The sequence below is a fragment of the Mustelus asterias genome, unplaced genomic scaffold (assembly GCF_964213995.1).
Source record: "Mustelus asterias unplaced genomic scaffold, sMusAst1.hap1.1 HAP1_SCAFFOLD_324, whole genome shotgun sequence".
Lineage (NCBI taxonomy): Eukaryota > Metazoa > Chordata > Chondrichthyes > Carcharhiniformes > Triakidae > Mustelus > Mustelus asterias.
In genome coordinates this window covers 482,501-495,132 of record NW_027590286.1, presented here as the reverse complement: position 1 = coordinate 495,132, position 12,632 = coordinate 482,501, and the positions used below count along the sequence as shown (strand labels likewise).

Genomic DNA, 12,632 nt, shown 5'->3' with positions numbered 1-12,632 from the left:
ATGCAGCTGCAGCAGGCAGTAAAAAAGGCAAGGGGTCTGTTTGTCTTCATTGTGAGGGGATTCGATTACAGGAGCAGGGATGTCTTGCTGCAATTATACAGAGCATTGGTAAGGCCACACCTGGGATATTGTCTGCAGTTTGTGTGTCCTTATCTGAGGAAGGATGTTCTTGCTATGGAGGGAGAGCAGAGGAGGTTTACCAGACTGACTCCTGGATGGTGGGACTGACGTATGTGGAGAGAATGTGTTGGTTAAGATTGTATTCGCTGGAGTTCAGAAGAATGAGGGGGGATCTCATAGAAATCTTTAAAATTCTCACAGCACCTGACAGGGTAAATGGAAGAAGGATGTTCCCGATGGTGGGGGAGTCCAGAAACCAGGGGTCACAGTCTGAGGAATCAGGGTAGACGGTTTAGAACTGAGGTGTTGAGAAATTTCTACACCCAGACAGTGGTCAGCCTGGGGAATTCATTACCACAGAAAGCAGCTGAGGCTGAAATGATGTATGTTTTCAAGAAGGAGTTGGATATAACTCTTGGGGCAAAAGGGATAAAAGGATATGGGGTGACGGGGGGATCAAGCTATTGTGTTGGATGATCAGCCATGATCATAATGATTGGCGGAGCAGGATCGAAGGGCTGAATGGCCCCCTCTTGCTCCATCTTCTCTGTTTCAATGCAAGTGTTGGTCTTCCAATATAGAGCAGCTGGAGGCATTAACTGTGACAATTGAGACTGTGATATTTGCGAATTGGGAGGTTGATTCTGAGAACAAAGACTGCAGCATTGTCTGTCATTATTCTCTGTCCACTCTACAGATCTCCATCTCAGTGATGTCCTCAACTCCAGCAGGGTGAATGAGGACGGGGAGTTAATACAAGTTTCCCAGATGTAACCGCTCCTGACTTATTTACTAGGAGCCTTGAGTTCCACACTTTGTAAAGACACCCATCCCCAAATATTAAAAAAAACACGTTCAAACAAGCTGGAAGCTGGAAATGACTCTGAGGAGTGAGTCAACACTCTGAAAATGTTCAGTGTTAAAGATGGGAGCGATAGCAATGGGGTGTCACAGCGGAAAGATAGTGGTTTCAACTCGAAGAGGCTTCAGTTGAAAAAAAGAGGAACTCAGCCACTGCCAGGAAGGACAGTGACTCAGAACTAACAGAACAGGCCAAAATATATTTCACAGAATATTCCAGAACTGAGCTCAAGTGTTGCCCCATATTTAAATTTCCCAAATATGCTGAAGACTCTCATTCACGAATGAACCCCGTGGGTGGTGAATGTCCCACCCCATTACCCCCTGATCCACATTGAGGGACTTGGATCATGGGAAGAGACTGGAGAAGCTGGTGTTGTTCTCATTAGATATGAGAAGGTTCAGTGGGTATTTCCCAGCTTGGCAGTGAGGGCAGGGAATTGTGTTAAGAGGAGGGTGGGATGAGTTGGGAGAGATGGGATGAGTTGGGAGAGATGGGATGAGTCGGGAGAGATGGGATGAGTCGGGAGAGATGGGATGAGTCGGGAGAGTTGGGGAGAAATCGGCAGGAAACAGATCAACACGTTTAATACAGATTAGCAACAATGTGAGGAAGTTTGAGAAAGAGGTAAGCGGTGTCAGAGAGAGGCCACAGCAGAACCCTGTGCTCAGCTCAGAGGCTTCACAGAGAGAGAGAAAGGAGATTGTAAACCCCGACAGAATGAACAGGGCATCAGACCCCAGAGTGGGGCTAAACATATCGCAAGAAAATGCACTATTGGAATCTGTTGAAATATATTCAGCCTTGTAATTAAGGAACTCCTTTAACACCACCAGAGATACAATCAAAATATTAAAGATCCCCCCACCCCTCCCACACACTGCAGACCCCCCTGGATTGGGCAGTGGACATGGATATATTGAAGGGAAACCATGTGCGACCACACTGTTCGCGTGTTCTGGGAATTTAACTGCAGGAATAGATAAGGGGGGACCACTGAATGTGGTACACTGGAATTTTCAGAAGGACACAGGAGGTTAATGTGCAGAATGAGGGTACACGGGATTGGCATTGATAGACTGGCACAGGTTGAGAAATGTTCCAAAAATATATTGTAGAAATTTGCAATAAAAGGGTCACTCTCAGCTTCTGGGGCAGTGATTAAAGTGGGAGGCAGAGCAGGGTTCCGCTGTGGCCATACCCCTCCACAACAGGTATACTAAATTGGATACTGTTGTGGGAGATGCTTTACCTGGGACAAGCTGCGACAGCCGGAACTCTGATACTGAGTCTGGTTCTACAGCACAAAAGGGTGGGATGAAGAACAGGAGAGCAGTAGTGATAGGGGACTCAATGGTCAGAGGTACAGACAGGAGGTTCTGTGGTCGGGACAGAGACTCCCGCATGGTTTGTTGCCTCCCAGGTGCCAAGGTCAGCGATGTCTCTGATCGTGTGCACAGCGTTCTAAAGTGGGAAGGTGATCAGCCAGGTGTCGTGGTACACATCGGTATCAATGACGTGGGAAGGAAGAGTGAGGAGGTCCTAAAGAGTGAGTACAAAGAGCTTGGAAGGAAGTTAAAAAGCAGGACCCCGAGGGTAGTAATCTCAGGATTGCTACCTGTACCACGTGCCAGTGAGGGTAGGAGTAGGATGCTTGGGCGGATGAACACGTGGCTGAGGAACTGGTGTAGGGGACAGGGTTTCCAATTCTTGGGTCATTGGGACCTCTTCTGGGGCAGGTGGGACCTGTACAAGAGAGATGGGTTACACCTAAACTACAAGGGGACCAATATACTTGCAGGGAGATTTGCGAGTGTTATTGGGGAGCGTTTAAACTAGATTTGCAGGGGGGATGGGAACCAAAGTGCCAGAGCAGATAGTGGAGCAGGGGTAAAAAGACAGGTTAGTTCAAGCAAAATAACAAATGGAAGGGTAGAGTGTGGTGGAAGTATCCTTTTGAGGTGTCTATTTCAATGCCAGGAGTATTGTGGGGAAGGCAGATGAGCTGAAGGCGTGGATAGACACGTGGAAATATGACATTATAGCCATGAGTGAAACTTGGCTACAGGAGGGGCAGGACTGGCAGCTCAATGTTCCAGGGTTCCAAGGTTTCAGGCGGCACAGAGGCAGAGGTATAAAAGGTGGGGGGTGGCATTGTTGGTCAGGGAAAATGGTACAGCGGGACTCAGGCAGGATAGATTAGGGAGCTTGTCTACAGAGGCCCTATGGGCGGAGCTGAGAAACAGAAAGGTATGACCACATTAATGGGATTGTATTAGGTATCACCAAACAGTCAGCGAGAATTGGAGGAGCAAATCAGCGGAGAGATAGCTGACAACTGCAAGAAACACAAAGTTGTGATAGTAGGGGATTTTAATTTTCCACATATAGATTGGGACTCGCATACTATTAAAGGTTTAGATGGGGTAGAGTTTGTAAAATGTGTTCAGGAGAATTTTCTACATCAGTATATAGAGGTGCCAACAAGAGAGGATGCGATACTGGATCTCCTGTTGGGAAATGAGTTAGGGCAGGTGATGGATGTGAGTGTGAGGGAACACTTTGGATCCAGTGATCATAATGCCATTAGTTTCAACCTGATCATGGACAAGGATAGATCTGGTCCTCGGGTTGAAGTTCTGAAGTGGAAAAAGGCCAGATTTGATGAAATGAGAAGGGATCTGGGAAGTGTGGATTGGCACAGGTTGTTCTCTGGTAAGGATGTAAATGGAAAGTGGGAGGCCTTCAAAGGAGAAATTTTGAGAGTGCAGAGTTTGTATGTTCCTGTCAGGATTAAAGGCAAAGTAAATAGGAATAAGGAACTTTGGTTCTCAAGGGAGAGTGTAACACTGATTAAGAGGAAGAGAGAGTTGTATGAAATGTACAGGCAGCAAGGAACAGATCAGATGCTTGAGGAGTATAAAAAGTGCAAGAAGCTACTTCAGAGGGATATCAGGAAGGCGAAAAGAAGACATGAGGTTGCTTTGGCAGACAGAGTGAAGGAAAATCCAAACAGCTTCTATAGGTATGTTAGGAGCAAAAGGATAGTGAGGGATAAAATTGGTCGTCTTGAAGACCAAAATGGTAGACTGTGTATGGAACCAAAAGAGATGGGGGAGATTCTAAACGGTGCTTTGCATCCGTATTTACTGAGGAAATGGGCATGGAGTCTATCGAAATAGGGCAAACAGGTAGGGAGGTCATGGAACCTTTACAGATTAAAGGGGAGGAGGTGCTTGCTGTCTTGAGGCAAATCAGCGTGGATAAATCCCCAGGACCGGACAGGGTATTCCCACGGACCTTGAGGGAAGCTAGTGTTGAACTTGCAGGGGCCCTGGCAGACATATTTAAAATGTCAGTATTCACGGGGGAGGTGCCGGATGATAGGAGGGTGGCTCATGTTGTTCCGTTGTTTAAAAAAGGTTCCAAAAGAAATCCGGGAAATTATAGGCCAGTAAGTTTGACGTCGCTGGTGGGCAAGTTATTGAAAGGTGTGATAAGGGATAGAATCTAAAAACATTTGGACAGACAGGGACTTATTAGGGAGAGTCAACATGGCTTTGTACGTGGTAGGTCATGTTTGACCAATCTATTAGAGTTTTTCGTGGAGGTTACCAGGAAAGTGGATGAAGGGAAGGCGGTGGATTTTGTCTACCTGGATTTCAGCAAGGCCTTTGACAAGGTCCCTCATGGGAGGTTAGTTAACAAGGTTCAGTCGCTGGGTATACATGGGGAGGTAGTAAATGGGATTAGACACTGGCTCAATGGAAGAAGCCGGAGAGTGGTTGTGGAAGATTGCTTCTCTGACTGGAGGCCTGTGACTAGTGGTGTGCCGCAGGGATCGCTTTGTGTCCATTGTTGTTTGTCATCTATATCAGTGATCTGGATGATTATGTGGTAAATTGGATCAACAAATTTGCTGATGATACAAAGATTGGAGGTGTAGTGGACAGTGAGGAAGGTTTTCAAAACTTGCAGAGGGATTTGGACCAACTAGAAAAATGTGCTGAAAAATGGCAAATGGAATTAAACGCAGACAAGTGTGAGATATTGCACTTTGGAAGGACAAACCAAAGTAGAACGTACAGGGTAAATGGTAGGACTCTGAAGAGTGCAGTTGAACAGAGGGATCTGGGAATACAGGTACAGAATTCCCTAAAAGTGATGTCACAGGTGGATAGGGTTGTAATGAGTGCCTTTGGTACATTGGCCTTTATAAATCGGAGTATCGAGTATAAAAGTTGGAGTGTTATGGTAAGGTTATATAAGGCATTGGTGAGGCCGAATTTGGAGTATTGTGTACAGTTTTGGTCACCTAGTTACAGGAAGGATGTAAATAAGGTTGAAAGAGTGCAGAGAAGGTTCACAAGGGTGTTGCCGGGACTTGAGAAGCTGAGTTACAGAGAGAGATTGAACAGGTTGGGACTTTATTCCCTGGAGCGTAGAAGATTGAGGGGAGATTTGATAGAGGTGTATAAGATTTTGATGGGTATAGATAGAGTGAATGCAAGCAGGCTTTTTCCACTGAGGCGAGGGGAGAAAAAAACCAGAGGGCATGGGTTAAGGGTGAAAGGAGAAAAGTTTAAAGGGAATATTAGGGGGGGCTTCTTCGCGCAGAGAGTGGTGGGAGTGTGGAATGAGCTGCCGGATAAAGTGGTAAATGCGGGGTCACTTTTAACATTTAAGAAAAACGTGGAGGGGTTCATGGATGAGAGGGGTGTGGAGGGATATGGTCCAAGTGCAGGTCAGTGGGACGAGGCAAAAAATGGTTCGGCACAGACAAGAAGGGCCAAAAGGCCTGTTTCTGAGCTGTAAAATGGTTTTATGGTTCTATGGGACATCGTAAGGATCAGTGCTTGGGCCTCAGCTGTTCACAACCGCTATCACGGGTTGTCACGGTGGGGGTGGGGGGAGGATCAGAGATTCATAGAGTCAGAGAGGTCGACAGCACAGAAAAAGTCCCTGCGGCCAATTGTGTCTGGGCCAGTCAAAGACAAAGCACCCAACGATTCTAATTTCCCAAAGGCAATATCGCCAAGTTTTGGGTCGACACCACAATTGGAGTGGGAGGGGGGGGGGAGCGGGGGAGGGGGGTGGGGGGGAGGGCGGGGGGGGGGGTGTGGGGGTGGGGGGGGTGGGGGGGGGTGGGGCGGGGGGGGAGCGGGGGGGTGGTTGGTTGGGGGGCGGTGGTGGTGGGGGCAGAGGATGTCAATTCTGAGAGGGACACAGCGAAGCATCAAGGAGATTTAATCAGGTGAAGTGTGTGGACATGAATATGGCGGATGGAACGCAATGTGGAAAAACATGTAACATCCACTTTGGAAAAATCAGAAAGTTAGAGTATTTCTGAAATCGAGAGAGATCAGGAAGACTTGATGTCCAAGGTGGACTTGGATGTCATTGTTCATATATCAATGGAAGCAAATGTGAAGGGTCAGCAAGCAACTTGGAAGGTCAAAGTTATGTTGACCTTCATTGCAGAGGATCTTAGTAGATGAGTAAAGATGTTTGCTGCATTTGCACAGAGCCATGGGAAGGCAGCATCTGGAGCACTGTCTACAGTTTTGATCTCCTTATCTAAGGAAGGAGATATTTCCCACAGAGAGAGTGCAGCGACCATTTACCAGACTGAGCCCTGGGATTGTCCTCTGAGGAGAGATTGAGGAGACTGGGCCTGTGCTTTCTGGTCCAGAGTATCACACAATGAGAGGTGATCTCATTGAAACAGACTGTATCCTCACAGGGCTCCACAGGGTAGATGAAGAATGTACGTTTCCCCTCATTGGGTGGCCCACCATCACAGAGACACTGACTGCAATTCTCAGGCAGCACTACGGGTGTCCCGGGCTGGCCAGCCATCGAGCTGGCCAGCAAATGGGGTGACTGTCAGATCAGGGCCACAGCGCATGCGCAGAGTTCCAGAACTGTCAGACTCCAGCGTGAATAGGCCCCGCGCCCCCTGGGTTTTAATGAGATTCCCGACTGGGACCTCTGCAGTGCACAGAGTGCGGAGATTCAGGTGAGAAGCTGAGCTGACAGAACAGTCGGGATTTAGAACAGTTCTCCCACCAATTCAGCACTTTTGGGAGAATTGCGGCCACTGTCTTGAAATGACAAGTCGGCCATTTTGAACTGAGAAGAGGAGAAATTTCTTCACTCAGAACATTTGGAATTCTCCGCGTCTCCAGAGAGATCTGGAGGCCCAGTCACTGAGCATATTCCAGACAGAGATCGATACATTCCCAGATATTAAAGACATCAAGGGATGAGTAGATTGTGCAGGAACATTGTAGAGAATCAGCCATAATCTAATTGAATGGCAGAGCAGAAAACAAGGGGCCGAATGGCCTACTCGACAAGGTCTCACACAGCAGACTACTCTGTAAAGTTAAAGCCACAGGATTGTGGTTAGTTTCTTGAGAAGGATAGAAAGCTGGTTAGCCAATATGAAGCAAGGAGTTGGCAGAAATTGACATTTTTCCGATTGGCGGTCAGTGATTAGTGAGGTTCCGCAGGGATCTGTGCTGGTGTTCCACAGGGATTTGTGCTCAGAACCCATTATCTCCATGTTTGCAGATGATACAAGGTTAGGTGGGAGGGTGAGCTGTGAGGAGGATGCAGAGATGGTTCAGTGTGATTTAGACAGGTTGAGGGAGTGGAGATATGCATGCCAGATGCAGCAAAATGTGGATAAATGTGAGGTTATCCACTTCAGTAGCAATAACAGGATGGCAGATTATTATTTGAATGGGTGTAAATTGAGAGAGGTGAATACTCAGCGACACTTTGGTGTCCTGGTGCATCAGTTGCTGGAAGTGAGCGCATAGGTACAGCAGGCAGTAAAGAAATCAAATGGTATGTTGGCCTTCATAGCGAGATGATTTGAGTATAGGAATAGGGATATTTTACTGCAGTCGTACAGGGCATTGGTGAGGCCACACCTGGAGTATTGTGTGCAGATTTGGTTTCCTAATCTGAGGAAGGATGTCCTTGCTATGGATGGAGTGCAGCGAAGGTTTACCCGGCTGATTCCTGGGATGGCAGGTCTGTCAAATGAGGAGAGACTAAATTGGTTACGATTATATCCACTGAGTGTCGATTCTGTCTTTTCCATCAGTTTAAATGGTGGGACAGACCCTATCAGACAGAAACAGCCCCCGGGATCTCTCCCTTTCCCTCCCATCTTTCACCCGGCAGCGGACCGACATTAGCCACGTATCACTTGCCCCACACCACCACCCTCTGCCCCATCCCTTGTCCTAATTCAAGACAAGTCCCATTCAGCTCCCCCCCACACCCTCCCCTCCCCCCTCCCCTTCTCACAGAAGAACATAATCCCCCGGCACCATCCCCATTGGACTGAACAAAAGCTGCATTTCAAAAAATGTTCAAACATGTTCTCGAAACTCTCCATGGTCCTCGACTCCTCTCTATCTGTGTGTGATCCTCTCAATTATGAACCCTCTGAGATCTCTACACCCGGATAATTGCTGCCTCGGGAACTCTCCCCCACTTTCCATTGCTCCACAATGGGCTCCTTCAGCTGCCTGGGGGCCTGAGCTCTGGAATCCCCTCCCTCAACCTCTCCGCCTGTCTCTCTCTCTCCCTCAATGACACTCCTAAACACCTCCTTCCCTCCACATAGATTTGGGTCATCTCCACTAACATCTCCATTGAGTGTTCAGTGGATAATGGTTCCCTTTGACAGCCCAATGAGAGGTTGCCGCGTTACAGGGGCTATATTAATGAAATAATGTTTCTGTGAGGATGGTGCTGGTGTAGGGTGAACAATTGTTACTTTCAGGAACAGAGAGGGAGTTCATCGCTGTTGGACAGGGGAGGAGGTGACAGGGAAACAGACAGCCTGTGAAAGCTTTAGACAGCTGGAGGATGGGGTAGGTGGGACAGGACAGATGTGTCTGAGATTGGATCCCAGCTGCTCCCTCCTCAGTAGGGCGATGGGAGACACTTTCCCGACATCAGCTATTGGACACTGACACGAGGGGGCGGTGACCCTGGCACCAGAATATTCTGGAAACAATCCCTGGTCAGACTGTACCATCATGTGGCAATGATCAAAACCTGCCGCCAGGTACAGGACCCCTCATCTGTGGACTGGGTCCTTCACACCTCCCCCAGCCTCAATCCTCTGGTCATCTCTAACCCTTAACCACAGGCCAAGAATTCAGGCCCCAAACCCTCATGGATTCTGTCAGGAGTTAAGGAATGACCGGGAAGATTATTCAGTTACACTCCTCCCTCCTCATATCTAACCTTCCATTTTCTGACAGTGGATAAGACATGATTTGTGAAAGTCAGAATGACTTTGAACAGATATGTTAACAATCTCCGTTCCCAGTCCCTCACCTGCTATTGTCACCATCACAGGCTCAGACAATGGAGCAGGCCGATCACTCTGACACCAATAAGCACACAGATAAAGGCCTCCTTGGTTCAAAGCAGCAAACGAGAATCTTGCAGAGTTGTCCCGTGTGGAAACTGGATGAATATTGGAATGTTGATCATCCTTGTAAATGTGGAAGGTTTTATCGGAACAATGTGTCTCCACAGTGCAGGTGAGGGTGACATTCTCTGTTTCTAGATACACTCCAGTCGGTTGATCCAGTGATATCTGCGGCTCTGGCAAGTCCCCTGTGTTGGAAGGAATGGAAATCTCTGTTAGGAATGGATCTCCAGGGTTCCATGTACAGAGGGAATGAGCTAACTCACGAACCATTGTACTGGTGTTGAAGGGAGATGTTTGCATCGGAAACTGAGGATGAAGAAAAGGGAGTTTTCGGGATGAGTTCTTGAAGAAACAGTGAGATATTGGAATTTACACAATGGATTTCAGTAACTCAGCTCATTAGAAAACGATCCACAGCTAATGGTGTCAATATGAAGTGTAACTCGTTATTTCATGTCGACAATCGAATCACAACACTGAATAAAATAACCCAGCTGGGATTCCCTTTCCAAAGTGAGATGTTTAATCAGTAATTGTACCCTGGGTCACAAGAGAAAGAAGGATATGGTTTAATTTGCAGTCAATATTTCTGTTCAGTGCAGCTGATTTTAACATTTGATTTAAAGGGGTGAAGATTTCCTTTAATCTGTGTCTTTTCAAACAATGGAGTCCCTTTGGTGAAATCAACATATTGGCTCATTCCAGAGGTGAGTGTCTCTGACAAGCCTGACAATTATTGTCCCTCTCTCATTGCCCTTTGTGAATCTGGTGGTGATCCTCTCTGATGTGAGGCTGTCCATGGAGTGTTGTTAAATGGAAAGCCAATGGAAACCCCGTCTGGACCCAGAGATTATTGAAGAAGCACCGACATATTTGATGTTTGGGTTTGTGTGAGACCCGGAGGGAACCCATGTGTTGATGGTCTTCCTCTGCATCTGCTGTTATTGTCCACGTTGATGACATACATATTCTCCAAACTCTCCATGGTCCCGACTCCTCTCTATCTGTGTGTGATCCTCTAGATTATGAACCCTCTGATATCTCTATACCCGGATAATTGCTGCCTCGGGAACTCGGCCCCATTTTCCATTGCTCCACAATGGGCTCCTTCAGCTGCCTGGGGGCCTGAGCTCTGGAACCCCCTCCCTTAACCTCTCCGCTAGTCTGTCTCTCCCTCAGTGACACTCCAAAATACGTCCCTCCCACCATACTGTTTTGGGTTGTCTGCACTAACATCTCCACTCAGTGTTCATTTGACACGTCCGGTGAGGGGTTACTGCGTTACAGGCGCTATATCAATGAAATGATATTTCTGTGAGGATGGGGCTGGTGTTTGATGGATAACGCGATTGTTTTCAGGAACAGAGAGGGAGTTCATTGCTGTTGGATTGGGTGGGGGGAGGAGGTGACAGAGAGACAGGTGGACATTGAAAGCTTAAAACAGCTGGAGGATGGGGTAGGTGGGACAAGACAGATGTTTCTGAGAGTGGACCCCAGCTGGAGTGATGCATTAGAATGATTCCAGGTTCAAATAGAGTGAATTCTGACAACAGTCTGCATGATGTGGACCACTCCATCTGACGAAGGAGCAGCGCTCCGAAAGCTTATGGTATTTGCTACCAAATAAACCTGTTGGACTTTAACCTGGTGTTGTGAGACTTCTTACCAGTCTGCATGCACAGGGCTGAGTGTGGAAGACAAACGGGTGAAATGGAATTGTTTGAGAGAAATCAATTACTTCATGCAGCATTCTGGGAGCCTCTGTGTTCTTTCATCTCACCCTGGAGAAACAGTCAGCAAAATCTCAGAATTAGAAATCACCCTTTCAAGGGCGATGCTGGCAAGAAATTCCTCACTCGAGGAGCAGTCTAGATCACCTCAAACATTCCTCAATCACAGCTGAGGTTCGGTCGGTTGTAAATTGCAGACTCGGGGTGAAAAGTTTTTGTTATTTTATATTGTGAGAGGAAAGGTCATCAGGGTGTGTGAAATTAGAGAAGATTTAGATCTCTCACACTCCAGCTGGACAGCAGAACAGACACAAGGACGTCCAATGGCAGCTTTGGATATCCTCAGAAACATTCGGAGTTGTAACTGCAAATTTGGAATGAATGTTCCCATTCAATAGAACATTGTCTGTGACCAGTGGGAATGCCGGATTGTTCCTGAGTTATCTTCCCCAGAGTGTGTTAATGGATGGAGCGCCAACAACAAGAATAAGGCATTTCCCATGGCATTAACAATCTAGGCCCACGGCACCAGCGTCAGTGTTACAACACGATGGGTTCCAACAGTCAAACCCATCACCATACCAAAAAAACAAACTGATTGGTTTAACACGATAGGAATTAATAATTCAATGTCATGATATTAGAGAGAAATGTGGACACTTACTTTGAGAGAGGCTCCCCTGAACAGCAAAAGCCGCTGAAACGAGAGAATATGAATGAGTGAAATGAAAACCGAGACCTTTCCCAGAATTCCAGAATCACAGGTTGTTACAATATTCCCCAAAGAGTTGCCGGCATTGTGCTGGGGTCGGCATAATAAGTAGTCTCACAACAACAGGTTAAAGTCCAACAGGTTTATTTGGTCGCACAAACTTTCGGAGCTTTGCCCCAAAGAGGGTCTTTCCTCAGATTGTAATCCCATCTCCAATCGTTTGAGGATCTTTGTAATTAAACCCACTCCCCTCACTTTCCCAATATCCAGTCTTTTCTCCAGATCGGTAATGATCTGATTTTGTTTCGAGTGTTCCAGTTGAAGCTGCTTCTGTCGACATTTCAGGCGGGGAAATCCAGATCACAACAACTGGCTGTGTGAATAGAAATGTGTCCCTCTCGTGTCCCCATTTGGGTCGGTCACCAGTCACATTATATCGTATGTGCTCTGGTGACTGACTATCATAGAATCACACAGTGCAGAAGAGGCCCTTCTGCCCATCGACTCTGCACCGACACAGGATGAACACCTGACCTCCCATCTAATCCCATTTCCCAGCACTTCCTGCCCCTCACCTTGAACCTATTGATTTGATTTGATTTATTATTGTCACATGTATTAGTATACAGTGAAAAGAATTGTTTCTTGGACGCTGTGCAGACAAAGATACTGTTCATAGTGAAGGAAACGAGAGAGTGCAGAATGTAGAGTTACAGTTATAGCTCGGGTGTAGAGAAAGAT

At 47.0% G+C, this 12,632-nt stretch overlaps 1 protein-coding gene across 1 annotated transcript in view; it reads right to left on the bottom strand.

The window, feature by feature from the left end:
• Window positions 1-12,632, bottom strand: part of LOC144486371 (immunoglobulin superfamily member 1-like) — a 31,981-nt gene that overhangs the window by 14,984 nt on the left and 4,365 nt on the right. Inside the window, exons 2-3 of the mRNA XM_078204405.1 lie at window positions 11,844-11,876; window positions 9,350-9,634 (exon numbers count right to left, since the gene is read on the bottom strand). Coding sequence (XP_078060531.1) covers window positions 9,350-9,634; window positions 11,844-11,876 — 318 coding nt within the window. The remainder of the gene's footprint in view (window positions 1-9,349; window positions 9,635-11,843; window positions 11,877-12,632) is intronic.